This window comes from Alosa alosa, chromosome 17, assembly GCF_017589495.1.
Source record: "Alosa alosa isolate M-15738 ecotype Scorff River chromosome 17, AALO_Geno_1.1, whole genome shotgun sequence".
NCBI classification, from domain to species: Eukaryota; Metazoa; Chordata; class Actinopteri; order Clupeiformes; family Clupeidae; genus Alosa; species Alosa alosa.
The window spans coordinates 8,251,246-8,273,126 of record NC_063205.1 but is presented as its reverse complement, the minus strand read 5'-3'; the positions used below and the strand labels follow the sequence as shown (position 1 = coordinate 8,273,126).

The 21,881-nt window shown below is 45.6% G+C and overlaps 1 protein-coding gene across 1 annotated transcript; it reads left to right on the top strand.

Annotated features, from left to right (window-relative positions):
• Positions 1–1,032: 1,032 nt before the first annotated feature.
• nrf1 (nuclear respiratory factor 1) lies at positions 1,033–21,675 on the top strand. Its single transcript, XM_048268049.1, has 11 exons — positions 1,033–1,203; positions 5,841–6,098; positions 7,162–7,276; positions 7,471–7,597; positions 8,281–8,421; positions 11,569–11,727; positions 12,033–12,239; positions 12,592–12,705; positions 12,896–13,062; positions 14,264–14,385; positions 20,307–21,675. The coding sequence occupies exons 2-11, from the start codon at positions 5,873–5,875 to the stop codon at positions 20,465–20,467; spliced, it is 1,539 nt and encodes a 512-aa protein (XP_048124006.1). The 5' UTR covers positions 1,033–1,203; positions 5,841–5,872; the 3' UTR covers positions 20,468–21,675.
• Positions 21,676–21,881: the final 206 nt, after the last annotated feature.

Below are 21,881 nucleotides of genomic sequence, written 5' to 3'. Positions count from 1 at the left end.
TTTTTTGAGATGTACCTGTAGGCTTGGGAATCGGTTCCAGGTATCGGTAAGGAACCGGTTCCAAATGTTCCGATCCATCGGAATCGTACACATCCAAACGTTAACGATTCCACTAACGATTCCAATACAAAGCTTTGTTTTACAAATGTATACTTTTTTAGAAATGTTAAAGTATTCAACTTCTGTATTGTTATTGCACACTTGATATTCATTCTCTAAAACCACTTTAAATTAGACATTCAAAGCCAACAACTCTCAAAGCCGTCCTATAAGTGTTCAGCAAATGGGAATCGATAAGGAATCACATCGACAAGCAGACTCGACAATGGCATCGATATCGATAATTTCTTAACGATGCCCAACCCTATGTACCTGTATAGTCAAACATCAAATGATTATGCTATAGTATGAAACTGAGGTAACGTTAGCCCTAGAAAGGTTGGCACAATGTCTGCAAATGGCCATAATGAGCGTCTTTCAGACATTGTGCAGTGCTTATGGAAAAACTTTGACAGAGGGACATTTAATATTTTTTTTTTATTTTGTGGAGCTACAATGCAATATCTATCTAAGCCTACACTTAACATTATAGCTGCATTAAATAGGCTAGTTCTACATTTGCATATTTAAGACATTAAAGTTAGCTTACTATATTTTCCTACCTGCTATGAAAGTGAAACTAACCCATTGCATAATTGCAAAGTAGCAAAGTCATGATCTTTTTTTAGAATTAAGGCTTAACAAAGCTATTCCAAAGTGTTTTTGCACAGTATATATAACTTCCAGACACTTGTTTTCTTAGCCTAAGCAATGGTGATGGCAAAATTGTTGTCTCAGGTGCTAGAACTTTTCCAAACCTGTAATCAAACACTGATATTCTGTGTCGGTCTGGGCTGCCATAGCCCTTGAAGAGTGAGTGCAACCCTATTTTGACTATTACCAATACAGATCAGTGCCAGGTTACCAATATGAACACTTCCAATTTCATCTAGTCAGCATCCTAAAGGACACCCGGTCACTTTCCGTGCTGCTCTTCGAATCGAGTGTGTGGGCGTGGTTTGCTTGACGCTGTGTAGATCTGTGGTACCGCCAAGCTAGAGCTTCCGAAGTGTTTTCGGGCTGGCTGTTCTTTGTCCTCCATTACAGCTCGGATTCCCAGCTTGACTGTACGGCGCAGGCCCGAAGTAGCGCAGCCGCTCTGAGGTTAGTGCCCTACCGCGCAATCTCCAGCTATTTCAGCCCTGGCGCAGCCGCACCAACAAACCCGGCAGCGTTGGGGTGAAAGACAGATGCAGTCTGTGTTGATGCGAAATAAGAAATGGTTTCGCGTTTTCATCGACCCTATTCTCAGGATTAACTTCGTTAACGCTAAGAATAAGATCAGATGACTCAGATATGGCAGTAGCTACTGTTATGTAGGCCGCTTAGGCCTCGCTAATTTTGTGTTGTGGTGGCTAGCGACGGTTCTAAATGGCGGGTTCTGTACAAGCCGCGTTATTTTTAGTTCGTATACACTATATTATGCATTTTGATGATTATATTGTTCTCGTTCCTTATACATTAGAATGAGCAAATGGTTCGGTCCCGTGTTGCATTTGGATTTTAAAACGTAAATCGTGTAAATAGCAAGAATCCTCGCCCCAGAGCCGCAGTCTGCGCAGGCTGGTGGAAAGCTAGCGAAGACCGCTAGCTAACCAGCTAGCTAACCAGCTAACGATAGTTGAAGCCAGAGAATGTGCTCTGTTGAAGCCAACATGCAATGCAGACTGGACTATAGGGAAAGGCTAGCGGATGCTAGTGTTAGCACATTCATTTTGTATGTGGCTATCAGGCAGCAGGTTAAATATTTAATTGACGGATCTGCAGCAATTTAAGAGGATTCTTGTTATAATGTTGCATGCCTGAGTTACGGGGTAATACGTTTGCGATTCTAGCGAAACATTATCAGCCAGGTTTTCTATTAATGCTAGCTGCCATTAACGCTAGCATATAACCCTATCGTTATCGCGAGGTGGCTAGGAGGCTAACCTTAATCGCCTGTGGAGGATGGATATCTGGTTCAGCTATCTTGGCCATCCAGCTACCGCCATTTCACCCTGCACATCGCTGTCGGAGTCTTTGGAACAGATGGCTTCGCAGTGCATATCGTGTAAAAGCCCAATGCCAAAGTGTACCGAGGTCTGAGCGACGATTTATCGTTAGGTGCGTTGAGTTGTTACACTCAACTAATGAACTAGCCACTACCGGCTGTTAACGTTAACGTTACTCATGAGTGCCATCAGTTGTTAATCAACGCCTGTCTTGGAGCTCATTTATCATATTGAAAGTAATATATCAAGCTTACTCTATCCACCAGAATTGTTCCTACCAAAGCGTAAACATTTTTAAGCCTTTGATCTGTTTTTAGGTGCATGATTGTGTCACCTCTTCGTCAGTGCAGTGCATTAAAACTTATTTAAAATATTCATTATGTTCCCGGCTCTTTCTCATCATTAGTGACGCCCGCCCCCTATGTTTGTTTCACTGACATCCTGGGAAAACATATACTAATAAGTGTAGCCGTCATAAGCAAAATCCTTAGGCCTATATCTGCCAACTCAATATTGTGCCAAATTAATGAAAATACAGTATCATGTATGTATGTATGATGACTTTTAATGGCTGATTTTTACAGTCTAACTTCTACTGATCAGATATACTTTACCTTTTAGTTGCATTTGGCAATCTGAACAAGACAACAGTTAATTCTGGGGGACAGGATCTTGTTACACTATAATTTCATAATGCATGGATGCCCCCTAGCGGTAGGAGCGACAATAACGTTGACCTAGCCCACTTGTGGCGAAGGACATAATTCCACTTCCACATATCATGTTTACACAAAATACCATCAATTGCCGGTTCACACATGAGAACCATTTCTGAACTTCTTTTTCCAATGTTATGTCAAGTTAATTACTGGTTTGAGTGGATATCCAGCAAAATCTTTAATGTGGGAGAGGCATTGATGTCATGTAAATGAGGAATGATTGGTTTTATGAATGCACTGTGTAAACTCCTCAATTTTTCCCACCATGTTGTATAATGGATTTATGTAGGCCTATCTCTTTGGATTTGCATTTATTCATATACCTCACCCTTTATGCAAACTAACTAGTGACACTCATTTTATCAATTCCGGTACTTTCTAGATCCTATCTCCCAATAATAAATAATGCCCTTCAATTCAAATGGATAGAGTCGAGGATGCAATATATTGGTGTCTGTCTTACTGCAGTTATTAACGACAGACTGATTTGTTTTCATTGCTTCTATTTATAAAGGCGTATCTGCTGGGGCAGTGGAAATGTATCAACTTCAGCTTATGGGGAAAGATAAACACCATTAAAATGGTAGTCGCTCCATAGGTAAATTATATACCTCTGATGTAATGGTGCTATTAACTGTTTCAGACTCTGTCCTTTAAACATTGTAACCAAATAATTAGAGAATTTCTAATTAAGGATAAGCTGTGTTGGAAACGTAAGAATGCAGCAGACTACTACCTCTGTCTTATGTGGGATTGCCCTTTTGGAAACAAATGATTAAAACTATTGAAGAGTGGTAAGCCTCACCATTACCAGAATCCCCCCAACTCCGTCTACTTGGATACAAATATCTTCTACCACCAGGGATGTCTGAAGCAGAGTCTGCCCTGGCACTGGTTGGGTTTATCACCACAATAAGAATCATCCTCCTGGTACCCTCTGGCTGAAATTCCCAGCCCAGTAAATGCACCAGTGTGGTTGCTTTGTGGATGGTCACCCTTATGATAAGTCAGAACACTTTCCTAACAACTGGTAGTTTTTGATGTTGACTAATTGCTACATACAGGTCACACAGGTTCTTAAGGAAGGAAGACTGTTTATGTCCAGATCCAGAACTAAAAATATATGTATTAATTTACGTCAATATGTCTATATTAGTCACAAGGGCTGCACGTGTGCATTACGTATGTGAGAGTGCATGTACACATTGTACATATTTATATATACACTGCGTTCCAAATGATTATGCAAATTACATTTTTCTCAGATTTTCCTAAATAGTTGATGCAAATGACCGTCAGTATAATTTTCAAGTCATAGAGTATTATTCGAATTTTCATTAGAGTATTATTCGAATTTTATTGAACAAACCTCCTAATGATAACAGTATTTTTCTCAAAAATAAAATCTCAAAATGCACTATTCCAAATTGCACTATTGCACAAAAAAAAATAAAAATGATCATTTGTTGAATTAGGAGGCATAAGGAGGTATAAATTAAATCAAAAGTTATTTCAATCAAAAACGTATTAACAGGTTACATGTTAACATAAGACCCCTTCATTGATATCAAGATGTCAGAATAGCCTCCCAGAGCTGCTGCTTGGATGTGAACTGCCTCCCACACTCATAGATCTTTTGCTTGATGATGCTCCAAAGGTTTTCAATAGGGTTGGTAGGTTCAGGGGAAGATGGGGGCCACACCATGAGTTTCTCTCCATTTATGCCCATAGCAGCCAATGACCCAGAGGTATTCTTTGCAGCATGAGATGGTGCATTGTCATGCATGAAGATGATTTTGCTACAGAAGGCACGGTTCTTCTTTTTGTACCACGGAAGAAAGTGGTCAGTCAGTCACTCTACATACTTTGCCGAGGTAATTTTCAACCGGCCCCTAAAGGGGCCTACCAGCTCTCTCCCCATGATTCCGGCCCAAAACATGACTCCGCCACCTCCTTGCTGATGTCTCATCCTTGTTGGGGCATGTGGTGGCCATCCACCAACCATCCATTACTCCATCCATCTGGACCATCTAAGGTTGCACGGCACTCATCCGTAAACAAAACTGTTTGAAAATTAGTATTCATGTATTCCTGAGCCCACTGCAACCGTTTCTGCTTGTGAGCATTGTTTAGGGGTGGCCGAATAGTAGGTTTATGCACTTGCAAACTTCTTGAGGATCCTACATCTTGAGGTTCGTGGGACTCCAGAGGCACCAGTGGCTTCAAATACCTGTTTGCTGCTTTGCAATCACACTTTAGCAGCTTCTCTCTTAATCCTATGAATTTGTCTGGCAGAAACCTTCCTTATTATGCCTTTGTCTGCACGAACCCACCTGTGCTCTGAATCAGTGACACATTTCTTTACAGTACGATGATCACGCGTAAGTTTTCGGGAAATATCCAATGTTTTTATACCTTGTCCAAGGTAGTGCACAATTTCACGCTTTTCAGCAGCAGAGAGATCCTTTTTCTTTCCCATATTGCTTGAAACCTGTGGCATGCTTAATAATGTGGAACATCCTTCTTAAGTGGTTTTCCTTTGATTGGGCTCACACACAAACTAATTATCACAGGTGTCTAGCCTGGCTAACGTCAGACCTCATCTCATTGAGATGGGGTCTGGGAACTACATGTTCATTTTCTTGTATTTGAAATGTGGTTTACGAATGCCCAGAGCCGTTTATTGGGCACTACAAATGTCCATCAAATGCGTCTGTACGTAGCTCATAACCGCTTCGGTGTGTCGTCGTCGTCTTGCTGTCCCCCCTCTGTTCTGTGATTGGTTCCTTCGTTGAGGTGAAAACGAAGTCCATGGAATCCAGGCTGCCTAGCAGCGCGAATAAAATTGCTCAAGGCAGCATGGGAAAACCCCGGCTAACAGGTGTCTGAGATTGATTTTAATGATCCAAAGAGCCCTGAGACACAATACCATCCATGAGTTTAATTGAAAAGCAAAAAAATAAATGTTTATGACACTTAAATCCAATTTGCATAATAATTTGGAACACGGGTGTGTGTGTGTGTGTTCCAGACTAGTGAGAGTCCCCCCGGTGTCCCCTGGCCATGGAAGAGCACGCGGTACACCAGGCGGCGGAGCACATGAGCACCATCGAGGCGCATGCCGTCTCGCAGCAGGTGCAGCAGGTGCACGTGGCCACCTACACGGAGCACAGCATGATGAGCGCCGATGACGATTCGCCCTCCTCACCCGATGATGACACCTATGATGACTCGGACATCCTCAACTCCACCGGCACTGATGAGGTCACTGCCCACCTGGCCGCTGCAGGTCAGAGAGGGCTGGGGTCTGCTCCACACACACACACACCCGCCTGACTGCTGCCGAAAGGCATACACTTATCATGCAACAATCTGGCAGTATTTATTGTTGCTTGTTTGGTCGCTACAAAGCCCACAATCAATTAAAGTTGCCAAATACTTAGAAAATGCCATGCCGATAACAGTATGTCTTTCACTGCAATGAGTCTTTAATATGGTTTATACTGAACGTCAGAAAGCTGAACCCGTAAACCGGTCTAATCACATCCGCCTGTCGAACGATAACATTCTGATGCGTAGACAGTAAATAATGATAAGCATGTAACATTAGGTGAACATACTTAAAAAAAAAACAGTCGCATCTGTTTGGACCACTGATTAAGTTGAGTTAAGGATACTCAAATCAGTGTTGATGGTTGTAAAAATTATCTTCATATGCTTTCTTACAAAACAATAACATACAGACGATAAAACAAAATGTCAAAAGCAGGTTTAACAGTATTACTGATTTGCCAAATCGCTGTCAGAATCAATGTTATCGCTCGACAATGGGATGTGATCAGACCTGTTTTCAGGTTTAGCCTTCTGACATTCAGCATAAACCGCATTCACAATGTGACTTGCGTGATGCTTATTGTCATAGTTGGGTCAGAAGCACACCATCCATGTTTTATTTGAAGCAGGAGCAGAATAGTAGAATCAAGGACTGATTTAATTAATGTAAGAAGTCTGGCTTAGTAGCTGGAGTTCCTGATTAGAATGAGATGCATTGTTCATACTGGAGGTCTTTCGGGCCAGAGTGACCAGAGTCTCTGGAATGTCCAGTGTTTCCCACAGAATTGAATTCTATTTGTGGTGGTAGGTTTGCAGAATTAACTTGAATGCAAAAGTTTTTAACACATTAGCACAGCGTGGTTATGATGCTAACCAGCTTTAAGCACAATTTAGTACAACCTAGAAAATCATTGTGTGGTGGTCAATGTTGATATTGTGGTGGGCCGCCACAAATAAGTCAATGTATGGGAAACACTGATGTCTTTTGCTAAAACAAGTCATCCTCTCTCTGTAAACAGGGCCAGTTGGAATGGCAGCTGCTGCTGCCGTGGCAACAGGAAAGAAACGTAAAAGGCCACACATCTTTGAGTCTAACCCCTCGATCCGAAAAAGACAGCAGACAAGATTACTCAGGTGAGCACTCTACCCTGTTATCTCACATCAGAGTGATGACCTTTTCACCCCTCTCACCACTGCTTATGGTCTCTCCCGGTGTACTGTTGAAAGTTTGCAGTTTCACTTTCAGCACAGGCGGTCATCCACACAGAATTATGAAGTGTGCTGTACCTTGATGTGTGAGGAACTCTGGGTGTTGGTGTCTTTCTCAGGAAACTGCGGGCCACTCTGGACGAGTACACCACGCGTGTGGGCCAGCAGGCCATTGTGCTGTGCATCTCCCCCTCCAAGCCCAACGCCGTCTTCAAGGTGTTCGGGGCCGCCCCACTGGAGAATGTTGTATGTACTTTTCCATATCATAGGACACACATCTATGGGCTTATGTTGTAATGAGGGTGGATATTTTTGTCCTTATTCTATTTAACTCAATGGCCCCTCAGCCCTTATGACTTTAGCACTACGCTGTTCTTTTATATCAAGAGGATATTGCATATTAGAATCTATTTGTCACTTTTTACTGTTCCACACTCTTAATCGGTACTTTACTGTTCCACACTCTTAATCGGTACTTTACTGTTCCACACTCTTAATCGGTACTTCCCATGATCAGAACTTTGGACTTTTCATTTGTGCTGTTACCTCCACTTAGCTGCTGTTGGTGTGTGTGTGTGTATGTGTGCATGTGGGGCAGTCGTGGCCCACTGGGGGGCAGCCGTGGCCCACTGGTTAGCACTCTGGACTTGTAACCGGAGGGTTGCCGGTTCGAGCCCCGACCAGTGGTAGCCGAGGCTGAAGTGCCCTTGAGCAAGGCACCTAACCCCTCACTGCTCCCCGAGCGCCGCTGTTGTTGCAGGCAGCTCACTGTGCCGGGATTAGTGTGTGCTTCACCTCACTGTGTGTTCACTGTGTGCTGTTTGTGTTTCACTAATTCATCGATTGGGTTAAATGCAGAGACCAAATTTCCCTCACGGGATCAAAAAAGTATATATACTTATACTTATGTGTGTGTGTGTGTCCTTCAGGTGAGGAAGTATAAAAGCATGATTCTGGAGGACCTGGAGAATGCACTAGCTGAGCATGCACCCGCCGGAGGGGAGCTGAGCTCCGAGCTTCCCCCTCTAACTATCGACGGCATCCCCGTGTCTGTGGACAAGATGACGCAGGTGAGCCCTCTAACCAGCAGGTGGCGCCAGAGGGCAAAAATGTGTACATGGTCCAGCGAATGTTTTGTCCCCGAGTGAGCCAGCAGGTGGAGACAGCACGAAGCAGATGGACACAGGACTGCAGATGACCATTGGATTTGCTGCAAGTCCTCAGGCACTCTATTAGATAAACTATAAATAAATTGCTGCATATGATAACATGTAGGATTAGTCCTAAGAGGAATAAACAGGATGAGTGATCAGGAAGCAGCCTAGAAGTATCCTAAGATATCATCTTACATCATGTGTGTGTATACATATATATAGTATATATACATAATGCAAGATGATATCTTAGGATACTTCTAGGCTGCTTCCTGATACTAATATACTATACTATAAACAGGACGAGTGATCAGGAAGCAGCCTAGAAGTATCCTAAGATATCATCTTACATCATGTGTGTATATATATATATATATATATATATATATATATAGTATATATACATAATGCAAGATGATATCTTAGGATACACATGATGTAAGATAATATCTTAGGATACTTCTAGGCTGCTTCCTGATACTAATATACTATACTATAAACAGGATGAGTGATCAGGAAGCAGCCTAGAAGTATCCTAAGATATCATCTTGCATCATGTCCCCTTGATGAGTGCAGTGGGTGAGGCGTGTTTGTGCCAGTTGTTGGGTTGGCACTCCTGGGTCACTGTGCCCATGGGGCCCCTGCTTGTTTACTCGGCACCGGGCCGCTGACGCACTCCCTCCCCCACATGCGCGAAAACCCTCTCACGGCATCCGGTGCCAGCGTACCAGGCAGGCAGCCAGCCAGCCAATCAGAACGCACGCTTGCGGCCAGTACATTGCCAATCCTCAAGGCAGCCGAGGCAGCAGTGCACGTTCATTAGTGTTATTTATTTATTTCCCAGCACTGGAGAGAAAGCGCTTGTCAGTTTATGTCCTCCACATCCATGCATGGGGATTGGGTATGGCATTAGAGATGGCTTGGGGTTGGGGTAGGGAGAGAGCCCCAGGGGATGCTTACCTCGGAGGGGCTGGTTGCCGTGTGATATAGGCCCTGGTGCAGTGGGACAGGTGAGGCCCATGCGTGTGTGGACCTGTAATTACTGAGTTTGCTCCTGCTACACACACACACACACACACACTTTACTCAAGCCTCTCTTCCTGGCAGCTGATTGGCTCCCCAGTGGATTAGCGGGGGGGGAAGGAGCTGAGTATCTGAAATTCACCTCAGCAGCAGTGTGGCTCTTAACTCCACCACCCCACTGTAATTAGACCATCTGCCCATAGACCAGACACACACACACACACACACACTGAGTAATATGCTCACATCTTTACACAGTCTTTCACTCCAAATATCTCCCAATTGAGACAGACGCGCACACACAAACACTCTCATACACAAGTGCATGGAGGGAATCATATAGAAAATTTGTTCTTTTGTGGCATGTGGTTAAGCATTCAGGAACTTATGCAACAAGTACATAACTTCTAATGTGATCAGAACAATACAAGGCATTTGGTAACCCAGCCTAGTGTAACCTATAGAAAACCTCACAGCCTCCCAGGACCCTTTCCCCATTGAGTGCATTCTAGGGTCTAGAGGTCCTGCGAGCTAAATCTTGTCTCTTGTAAAGTCTACACCTTTGTTTGTGGCTCCATGGTTTAGCATATAATGAGTAGTTATCATATATACAGCCAGTGTAAAGTCTGTATGAAGTCGCCTTTGCTAAGTGTGGCTGCGGCATTCCGTGTGCTCAAGGTGGGGGGGGGGGGGGTGTTATTGTTGCGATTTATTTCCCCCTGAGCCAAATTTAGCTGCTGATGTCAAGGCAGGCAGACGCTGCAGCCCTTCATTGTGCAATATAATCTCCCCGGCATGTCCACGCATTAGCAGGGACACTGAGGACACACAGAGCCCGTCCCCACCTCATGGCCACCGCCATCCTGCCATCCCTCACTCCACTCCACCTCCCCTGCTGGCTGCATGTGGAAACCAGAGGGCAAGGGGGGCACGGAGAGGGAGAAAGAGGGATAGAGAAAGAGAGAGAGAGAGAGATGTTCTACCTGATTAGAGCTGATCCCCTTCACTGCCACCGAAACAGACACAGGAAACGGAGTACAGGAAGTGGTCATGGAGGAGACGACGGCGCCCTGCAGGATAGTTGTTGGGGGGTTTTATCCCCCGTAGAGCTGTGATCCAGCTCAGTGAGACTGAGCTTCTGTTTACACTGATCCCAGAACAGATTCAATCCACAGTCTGCTTCCTTTACTAAATATAATGCTTATATCCAAGGCAGGGTTGTCCAGCCACATCCCCCACACTATACTTTCTACTTGTCTACACTATGTCTTCATCATCAGTCCTCATGTCAGGTTCGATGGATAGATTCAGTCATGGCGTCTGTAGTTAGTGTGTCTGATCAATGTGTTAACCCCAGTGATGTGACCCACTGTTCCTCCCATTAGCACAGAGGGGAAAATACCTTGCTCAGCCATTTTGTGCATCTCCTCCACACACCCTCTCACACACACACACACACACACACACACACACACACACGAGCTGGAGCCACAGCTATAGATTGAGCCCAGAATAGCAGCTGAAATGATCCGTCTCCTCCTGCTCAGGGCGGCTATTTCCGGCCCGTGTGTGTCCATCGCAGTGCTCTGACGGCTGAAGGGGTCGGGTGCAGCGTGCGGGCAGAACTGAGAGCTGGCACGTGCCAGCCTCCCTCAAGGGCAGCTGGTGCCACGCATGTGTGAACCTGCCGCTGCCATCATCTCTGTTATTGAATCCCACACACACACACACACACACACAAACACACACAGACACACACACACACACGTCTTTGTTGACTTTCTCTCTCCTCTCCCTTCTGCTCTCTTCATCACTCTCTCTGCCTCTGTTTTGATTTCACTTCCCTTATTTACCTTTTATTGGTCCTGTCATTTCCTGTTTTTCTTTCCTGTTCCTGTCCTATCCCTCATACCTCCGTCTGACTCTTAATTTATTTAATTCTCTTTCTCTCTGTCTCTCCCTCCCTCTCCCTCTCTATCTCCCTCTCTCTCTCTCTCTCTCTCCCTCTCTCCCTCTCCCTCTCTCCTCATGCGTGTGTAGGCCCAGCTCCGTGCCTTCATCCCAGAGATGCTGAAGTACTCCACAGGCCGTGGGAAGCCCGGCTGGGGCAAAGAGAGCTGCAAACCCATCTGGTGGCCGGAAGACATCCCCTGGGCCAACGTCCGCAGCGATGTCCGCACCGAGGAGCAGAAGCAGAGGGTGAGTGGAGGGGACAGGAAGTGAAATGGATGGGAGTGGGAGAATGCTTACTCCAGCAACTACTCCGCTGACTGTTTAACAATGTGTTTACAAAGTGTTCACAAGTCCTTGTGAGAGAAGAAAAAGGTTGAAGTTAAGAACAAATAAATGTTTAGACTTTAAAAGGAGGGACGGACAATTAAAACCTATCCATGCACACAAACTTTGACTTGCAGTGACCCACAGTCCGCTGTTGAGCGGTCACCACAATGTACATTTAGCTATCTACTTGGTACATAAAACTGATATTATTGTGCTCTTGGTAGGTGTCATGGACACAGGCCCTGCGCACCATCGTGAAGAACTGTTACAAGCAGCATGGACGTGAGGACCTGCTCTACGCCTTCGATGACCAGCAGGTGACCCACCAGCAGGTTGCCACGACAGCCACGCACAGCATCGCACACCTGGTCCCCTCACAGACAGTGGTGCAGACTATCAGCAACCCAGACGGCACCGTATCACTTATACAGGTGAGAGGCTTCTGCTGGTCAGTACTTGGTCAGTTCGTATTGGTGAATATGTTTTCAGTGTTTATTATTACTGATGAAGTTTTAATATGGAGTATTTCCCATAATATGGATTGAGGGTGCTGACCACTGGACTGGGATCCCTATTAATTGTATATTATGATGTGTGTGTGTGTGTGTGTTTGGGGGGGGTTGTTGGGGCAAGCAATGTTTCATCAGTTTTAGTGTGTGATGTGGGGATTTAACATGTTTTTTAAAAAAAATGCATTTCTGTTCAATGTTTTTGGAATGTGTGTTATGCCCTTGAGTGTGTATTGGTCCCAGTGACATCCTTGTAATGTTATTGGATGTTCAGGTTGGCACGGGACAAACTGTGGCCACCCTGGCAGACGCTTCCGAGTTGCCTGGCACAGTTACTGTAGCACAGGTCAACTACTCGACCGTGACGGATGGCGAGGTGCACCTTTCAGTGAGAACAACTCTTTTTATATATTTATATTCTTATATTCAATATATGCCCTTTAAAATTGTCAAATAAATTAGGTACTATATAAGGGCATATCAAACTTCAAGCATAAAGGTTTCTGACGCTCTGTTCCCCCATGTTTGTCCTTCCCTCTCTCTCCTCTTGTGTGTGTATTTTGGGGCAGGTGGATCAGAACTGGGCAACGTTGCAGGGCGGCGAGATGACCATCCAGACCACGCAGGCGTCCGAGGCCACGCAGGCCGTGGCGTCGCTAGCCGAGGCCGCCGTCGCTGCCTCTCAGGAGATGCAGCAGGGGGGGACGGTTACCATGGCAACAGGCAGAGGTAAAGCAAAGGGCAGGTGTGAGGGAAGAGAGGAGGAGAGAGGGGAGTAGAGGGAAGAGAGGTGAGGGAAGAGAGGTGAGGGAGAGGTGAGAGGTGAGGGGGAGAGAGGTGAGAGGTGAGGGAGAGAGGGTGAGGGGAAGAGAGGTGAGGGAAGAGAGGGGGAGGAAGAGTCGGGGTCGAGGAGAAGTACAGCGAGTCAGTAACGGAGGACAAGAACATTTAGAGGCCAAGAGGAAGAGAAATATTGGAGCGAGTATGTGTGTGTGTAAGAGAGAGAGAGAGGGAGGGGGAGAGAGAGAGAGAGAGGGAAGTTAAGTTGAGGGGTGTGTGGCTATAGAGGAACACAAAAGATGGTATCTTCTGAAAGGCAGAAGGGGAAACAGCTGTTCCACACACACACACACACACACACACACACACACACACTCCCTCTCTCTAGCTGCACGTGAGCTGCTGTGGCTCTTGGTCCCTGAGGGGCTTGTTACCTGGTCTCACCTGTCACCCACCCGCCCCCACCTGTTCTGTCCTCTGTTTACTTGCTCTGTTTACCTGGGCCTCACCCCAGTTGGAACACCATGATCCCCAACCCCCACCACCTCCACCTCCCAGTCCAATTAGGCCCATGAAACACACTCGGAGAGGAGCTTCCTCTCAGCACAGTCACACTAATTAAAGACCAGATGATCACCACCAGGATTCAATGGGCCCCTATCTGGAAATGTGCCTCGCCCCTCTAGATTGAAGGATGTGGTAGATCCCAAAAGCAAAGGGAGGAAAGAAGCTTACTGGTGTCTTTCTCTCTCTCACTCACTCTCACACACTCACACACACACACACACACACACACACACACACACACACACACATTCAAATACGTATACCTTCAGGCAATAGCTGTAATGGCCGTCTCTGCTGCCATTCATGTCCATGGGAGCTATGAGTGTAGGCCTTAAGGCTATGGGGAGTGTGGTGGACAGATGTTAGTGCTGTCGGCCATAGGGGAGAAGTCCAAATGACCAGCAGGAATCTTTTGATCATCACGGTAGGGGGTGAGGTCATCATACTCTCTGCCACTAGGAGCAGTGTGCCTCCATTGGGGTCAAAGAGCTGTGAGTGTATATGTGTGTGTGTGTGTAGATATGTGAAGGACTGCGGGTGTGTATAAAGAGTTTTGGCGTGATGTGCATTGTAATGGTGTGTGTTTCTGTGTGTTGCAGTGAGGCGGCGGCCCATGCAGTGGCCACTCTGGCTGAGGCTACGCTGCAGGGCGGTCAGATCGTGCTGGCGGGAGAGACAGCGGCCGCCGTGGGAGCGCTGACTGGAGTTCAGGATGGCAGTGGTACGGACACACACACACACACACACACACACACACACACACATATTTACACACAAACACACACACACACATATTTACACACACACACACACACATATTTACACACACACACACATATTTACACACACACACACACATATTTACACACACACACACACACATATTTACACACACACACATGCCTAGTCATGCTGCTTATAACACTCCTCTCAGGGAGACACACAATCACCTAGGGGTATTTACACGAGGAGTCTGATTTCACACAACAACCATGTATAACAATATTTCAAGCACTGACACACACCTGCTCCAACAATGGCATGTTTGCCCTGCTCATGATCTCTCATGATCCCACCACGCCCACCTGAGAAGACATTCCCCTCATTGGCACACCTGTCCTTGTCTGGCGCCCAGTGATGACTTTGTCAGCCAGCAGGTGATCCACACACTCCGTGCGTATGTCTTGACACCTGTAGCTGAGACCCAAGTGTCTTGTCACCTCTCCTCCGGTCATGTCCTGTCCAGAGCTATTCCTCCAGGAAGATGGCCAGCTACCAAGCTGACTAGGCACACTCTCTATTATCCGATTTGCCTGTCAATCAAATCTGTCCTTCTCAGATTTGAAAAAGTAGAATTGGTCATTTGCTTGAGCATAGAAGCCCCGCCTTTCACATTTAAATCATTCAAATGAGGGAAGTGCAGGGAATCTATGCAAATGATGCTCAACTGCAAAAATATCACTTAGCTTTGAAGTTCTTTCACCACCAACATTGCCTGTGTGTGTGATGGAGAGAGAGACAGAGAGAGAGAGAGGGGTAAAGAGAGAGATGAGATGTGTCTCTAAAGAAGAGTGTACAAGCTTCGGAGCAAGTGCACACAAGAAGTGACCCTAGAGTAATCCACCAGGTTCTGCTGGACTTGGACAGATGGTGTGTGTGTGTGTGTGTGTGTGTGTGTGTGTGTGTGTGTGTGTGTGTTTGAGATGCTGACTTGTGTTGCCCAGTCTACCCTCTGTACAAAGTAATCCACACTATGCCAAAGCAGCAGGATTTAGTTCTCGCACTCCCCTTGTTAAACAAGCCCAGAGATACTATAAAATGCGGCGCCTCGAAAGCAGAGAGAACACCCACTGACACAAACCCACAGCGCACAAGACTCCACACGCCCATAGAGATGTGTTTATTCCTAAGTGTGCTTTAGTCACATTCTTTGCACTGGTACAAGTGACAAAGCCCCTAGTCTACTCCGCACGGCGTGCCTAGTGGCCGATTGGTGATTGACAGGACGGGGCACCCAGTTGCGCTGACCTATGAATGGTAATTAGGGTTGTAAACCAAGAGCTCAGCCCAGGCCCTTCAGTCAGGCTCAGCCTCCTCTGTTCCTCTGGCTGCTCCTGGTGTCCCGTCACCCCCCCCTCAGCCCTACACACGCACCCTCCCCACTCCCAATCCCCCGCGCTGCCCCAGGCACTTGGCAGGCCCCTGAGGAACCTGTCTAAAGAGCTTTGATGCTCTTCATTATCGGTGCGCAGCCTAATCACAGGAGCCAGCTGTCAGTGCTCCGCAAGGCCAGAGACACGCCAGGAAGCCCTGTCTGCCCCACGGTCGCTCACACGCCGACACACACACACACACACACACACACACACAGACACGCACAACTTAACTGTGACGTGCTTTCACAAATGCAAAACAATGCTAGGCCTAATAAACATGCCACATGTGCATACAGATACAGGCTTGCTATGATTCAGAAACACTGTTCTAGTTATTTCTCTTGAGTTACATTTGGCACACTCCCCTAAGCACATGCATTAAGTAGCACAGAACAAGTGAGCACTTGCAGAGGCTTTATGAAGCACATGCAACACTATACACATAATGCTGCTAACATATATCTCTGGCACGATTATATGCATGCCTACAAATATATGTATACACACATATACTTATACACTACCCCCTTAACTTGCTCCAGAGCTGCTTAGGAGAGTGGGCAGGGGATACTTGGGACTGCATTTCCATATGAAAGCTGATTAGTGAGCATTAAAAACTACATGTAAAGAAATGGACATGAGGACCACCCCAGCCCCCACCTCTACTTGTTAATGGAGTGCCCCACCCTAACCCTTAAAGGCCGTGTTGCAGGGTTCATTTTCCAACGAATTTGCACAATTTGCTTGTTGATAATAAACATTTAAACTATTATCCATTGTATTTTATGTTGTTGGGTATCACAAAACGGAATATAATACGAAAAAGCAGGTAATATTTCACAGCATTTGAAGTGATTCTCCTTTCCCCCACAATGCATTGCATTACGTCACCTTGGGGAGACTACAGACCAAAGCCCACCTTGAGAATAACGAGAGAGGAGTAAAGAGAGACGAGTAAGGTATTGTTCAGCAGTAGATAGCGCAGATTATAGATAAATATATAGGCTATAGATAGCCTAGATATGTATATAGACAGATAGATAGCTAGATAGATCATGTCATTATGCTGGTCACAGGGGAGCTCCTCGACCAGCGGCCAAAATGCACTCGCTTCCCTAGTTACTGCAGCTCTCCACCACATCGGAACGGCACAGCCCACACAAGCACCTGCAAAACTGCGACTTGCCCATATTATCTCCCTCTTTGGTAAGCCGCACCCTGACGATGTCAATGGCAATCAATCACGAGCAGTAGTTATCGAAAATATTCATGCTGAAGACCACGACCAGCCTAATCGGGCGCGGCTAGAAGCTAAGTAACTGGGGTGGCTCACAGGTGGGACTAAAAAAGTTAGCCCAGCTAGCTATCATGATGCTTCATATTCTGATCTTCTGACTAAGTTTGCCCGGTAGCCTACTTATCTGAACTAACGACATGATCACTATCACTAGATATAAAGAACATGTTGACTTTCATTCGATTGCTGTTCACTGACAGTAACAAAAAAAAAGTGTAATGTTATAAGCATAATACATTGAACTGAATAGGTGCATTATAGCCTCATACTTGAGGCCTCTCAAATTCAGAAAATTGCATTAAACTAAAATTGGAAGACATTGTTATCTTTGTTAGACCATAGGGTCGTTGTCATATAAATGCTGTAACGAAATTGAAGTGTAAATATACAAACTTTATGTTGAAAGTGTAACTTGTGACCGTTCCCATAGGAATGAATGTAAAACATATACCCTCCAAAGCGAGACCTCCCGAAATTCAGAAAAAATACTAAATTGATATCAGACACCGTTATTACCATTGGTAGATCATAGGGTAGCTGTGATATAAATGCTGTGACGAAATTCGAAGTGTAAATATACAAACTTTATGTTGAAAATGTAACCGCGATGTCCATTGAAATGCATTGAAATGAATGAAGCGCAGATCAAGTAGTCCCCAAAGTGACGTCATCACCGAATTGCGTACAAAAAACCCGCTAATGCTAAAAACAACAAAAACTGGCATTTAACACCATTTGGAGACATTTTTAAAATGATATACATATATTGAGTGCTTTATGTACCCATTAATCAACAGTGGTGGTTAACCTGCAACACAGGCTTTAAGCCCCAGTCAGAACCTCGGGCTCCATTCAGGGCGCCGATATGAATGAGCTGAGCCTTTATTTACTTACTTACGTATTTATTTATTTATTTATTTATTTATTTATTTATTACACATATGTGGTGGTGGGATGCAAAATGGCCTTTTCTGGTTTCTCTGCATGGGATGGACCATCTGTGGCGTTATCATTTGTGAATGAGCAGGGAGATGGGAATGCTGCTTTATGTAACTGTCCTGCTGGACGGTCCACTCATTCAGGGGATTCTGGGATAGCCTGTTGCAGACTGATTTTAGATGGCATTTTCCTTTCCTATATTAAATATTTCTATTTTTCTTTTAGTTGTTTTTTTGTATCACAGCCTAGGAACAGCCGGCAGTGAAAATCAACCGCTGCATTTGAGCTGATCGTAGACTAACTATGAGAGGTTAGTACACACTTGCATGGGGACCAGTTGGGGGTCAAGTGCCTTACTGAAGGGCACTTTAGCCGTGGACGCTGATGGAGGGGAAAAGCTGTTCATTCACTCCCTCATTGCCTAGATTTTCCGTGTCAGTCCAGTGGATTAAACTGGCGATGTTTCAGTCACAAGCCAGTTTATAGAACCTTTAGCCCACAGCTGCAGCACTGCATCTTCACTATATATGTACACAAGTGGCACCACAAGTGTTGGGACACAAGTCTCTCTCTCTGTGAACAGGTGTATAAAGTGTAGATCAAAACTAGATCTGCAAAGCTGCAAGAACAGGAAAAACTGCCAAACAAATGGCATGGATTTCAGTCCTGTCCTGCCCCCCTCCCTAGCGGAGCCCATGTTGTGTGTGCGGCTGCTGGCCGAGGGGACAAGTGGCCATGTCAACAGGCCTTTGCGCCACCACTGAAGGAGCTTATTGACCTCGTCCAATCAGCCTAATGGCAGCACTGGGCTGCCTTTGAAGTGTGTCGACTGGCATCGCTCTTGATTTTGCTGCGCCTTCCACCTTCGCTTCCCCCTCCCTCTTCCCTCTCTCCATCCATTCATCTCTTTTTTCCCTCCCCTCCCTCCCTCTCTCTTCCCCCGCTGGTCCCCAGTGTCTCAGTGATGAAGTGACAAGAGGGCCACTTCTCTGTGTAAACACAGGCTTCACATAAAAGCTCTGCAATCATTCCGCAGGCACAATTAACCAAAGTGTGTCCGTGCCCGCGTCATGGCAGGGTGACCAGAGACCCATGGCTTTCTCAACCCACACAAATAAGAATGAAATCAACATTCTAAAATAACTATTAGTTATTTTTAATATTAACTATTAGTTAAAATAACTCTTTAATTAAAATGAGTTACTCCATATGCACTTGTTTGAGTGTGATCTTACTAATGGGAAAAGAGTCTGCCCAGTGAAGTCTGAAATAGTGCAGTTTAAATTTGTTACGCCGTGCGTGTGTAGAAAAACAAAATACAGAATTTGCGTAGCCTGCCCGCTGCTGGGCGATGATGAGTAGACGATGTCCAGTAGTGTAGAACACAAGTGTGCCCTGATGCAGATTGACAGAGTGTGCATCTGTGTTTGTGCTGCTAAGGTAATTTGCAGTCTGGTGTGTGTGTCTGTGTGTATCGCTTTACGTATGGGAGCTTTGCCTCTGACCTCGCCTTCTGCCAATGGTCATTTTGTGACCCGTGTGTGTGTGTGTGTGTGTGTGTGATGGCAAGGCAGGGCTAGTGGTTGTGTTGTACACATGCGCAGACCTCTCCGTCCGCCCCCCACCCCACCCCCACAACCTCGCGTCACGTGACTGCCCGAGCGCAGTAATCTGGGGCCGGCGCTCCAGGGGCAGGGACGAGGCAGCGCTGGGGCTCAATCGGCCCATTGTTCCTGCACTGCGGCAGGGGGAGCTGGCCCGCTCCTGTCCCCTGTCCCTTCCACGTCTTCACTCCACCTAGTCAGCGCCCAGCCACTCTCAGACCCACTCTAACATGGCGGCCCTCTCTCATTGTCCGACAGGCAGAGCCCCCACTGCACCTGCCTATGTTCCAGGCTCCGTGTTTGCCATGCGACTGCCGCATGAGATTTTGCCTCTCAGTTTATGTCTCTAGGCTCACTAGTATAGAAGTCATCTTCTTGGTTCTCTGCTATTTCAACCAGGGGGAGTGGTATATCTACTGTCATTACCAATGCCTTGTGTCATATTCTCACTGTCAACGTTTTCATCAGTGTGATTGTTATATTGATGACTAGCAGTGGTCCTGAAATCTGTTCATCATGTGTGTTATGGATTCATTTTGTTTACAGAGCTCTTACTATCTGAGTAGTCCTAAACAGATGTGTGTTGATATGTATTCAATATGTATTCAATATGTGTTTCCTCTCCTGCTCTCTCCCCCTGCTGCAGGCCTGGTGCAGATTCCCGTCAGCATGTACCAGACGGTGGTCACCAGCCTCGCCCAGGGTAACCGGCCCATGCAGGTTGCCATGGCACCGGTGGCCACACGCATCGAGAACACGGTGACGCTCGACGGGCAGGCCGTGGAGGTCGTGACCCTAGAGCAGTGACACACTCCCCCCCTGCAGGTGTTTGGGACGGGCAGCGTCGACCCCCAGTAGAGCCTCCCTGGGGGGAGGGGGGTTCTGAGAGCTGGGGAGACGGCACACCTGTTTTCACACACTGTAATATATGCGTTGTATAAAGACAAAAAAATATTGCTATATATTTTTGACTTTTTACACCTGCAGGGGATTTACAGGTTCTAGGATCATTATCAATGCATCGTTTACTGTGTAAAAAAAAAAAAGAGGATGTTTCTTTTTTGGGGGTTTTGTGTTTGTTTTTCGTTATGGATTTTCATTCTTTTTTTTAGCTTTCTGATGTTAAGGGTCTAGAGTATTTAGTATTTATTTTTTAAAGCATTCAGCAAAGCGAAAGGAGGCAAACCAAAAAGCAAGGGTGGGATGGGGATGAGCCTGTGGCCTTCCCCCCACACTCTCATACCACCACACAATCCATTTCATCCTTAAGTGTGCATTGCATTTGTTTTTCCTTTTTTTTTTTTTTTTGTGTGTGTTTTTTTTGAGCTCTTGGAATGAGGCATTTTTACCTGTAGGTTGCAGGCACTGGCGGGTCCCCAAGATGTGTTCCATCTTTAATTCACTCTTGTCTCTGTATGAAACACCCAGACCACCCTCAGTATGTTTTGCCTTCATCACAGACTGCATTAAATGTGACTCTTCTCTGTCATGGTCGTGGTCACTTTGTTTCCGGCACACTGCACAAGGGTTCGTTTAATACGCGTATGGAATTTCAGTTGTTCACTTTTGTATATCGAACAAAGAGATTGACAGTGAATGCAGCTAAAAATGGGTGGCCTGGTATGTAAGTGTGTGTGTGTGTGTGTGTGTGTGTATGTATGTATGTTTGTATGTATGTATGAATTGCCAAGGAAGCCATTTGGAAATCAAAGTACACTGCCTCTTTTTGTCTGTCCCACTCTTGTCTGGTGGCTTTCCTGGGTGTTTTAAATGCATATCTACTATGAAAAAATGCTTTGTGTGTGTGTGCATCTCCCTTAGGAGTGTTTCTCCTGTACAACATTTTATACATTTTGATGAAAAATAAGAGTAAACAGCTGTATCCATATGAATGGAACTTTTATTTAAAAGAAAATGACATTGGTATTGGAATTTCAAAAGATAAGACAAAAACTGTATAATGTTGGATGGGAGTGACAGATGGATAATGAGGAATTCAAGGCATGTGGTCTACGTGAGCTCCAAATAAAATTCACTAAAAAAAAACACGGTGTTATGTCATAACTTGGGTCAGTTTTCTTTTACTTCCATCTTTTGGCTTAGCATTCTCCCAAATGTCCATCTTGCGTCACTTCACTGCTGATTTCCTCCTCCCTCTCAGTTTGGTGTTTTTGCCAGGTTACTCACTGGTTACTGCTCCCTCTCAGTTGTGTCATGAAAA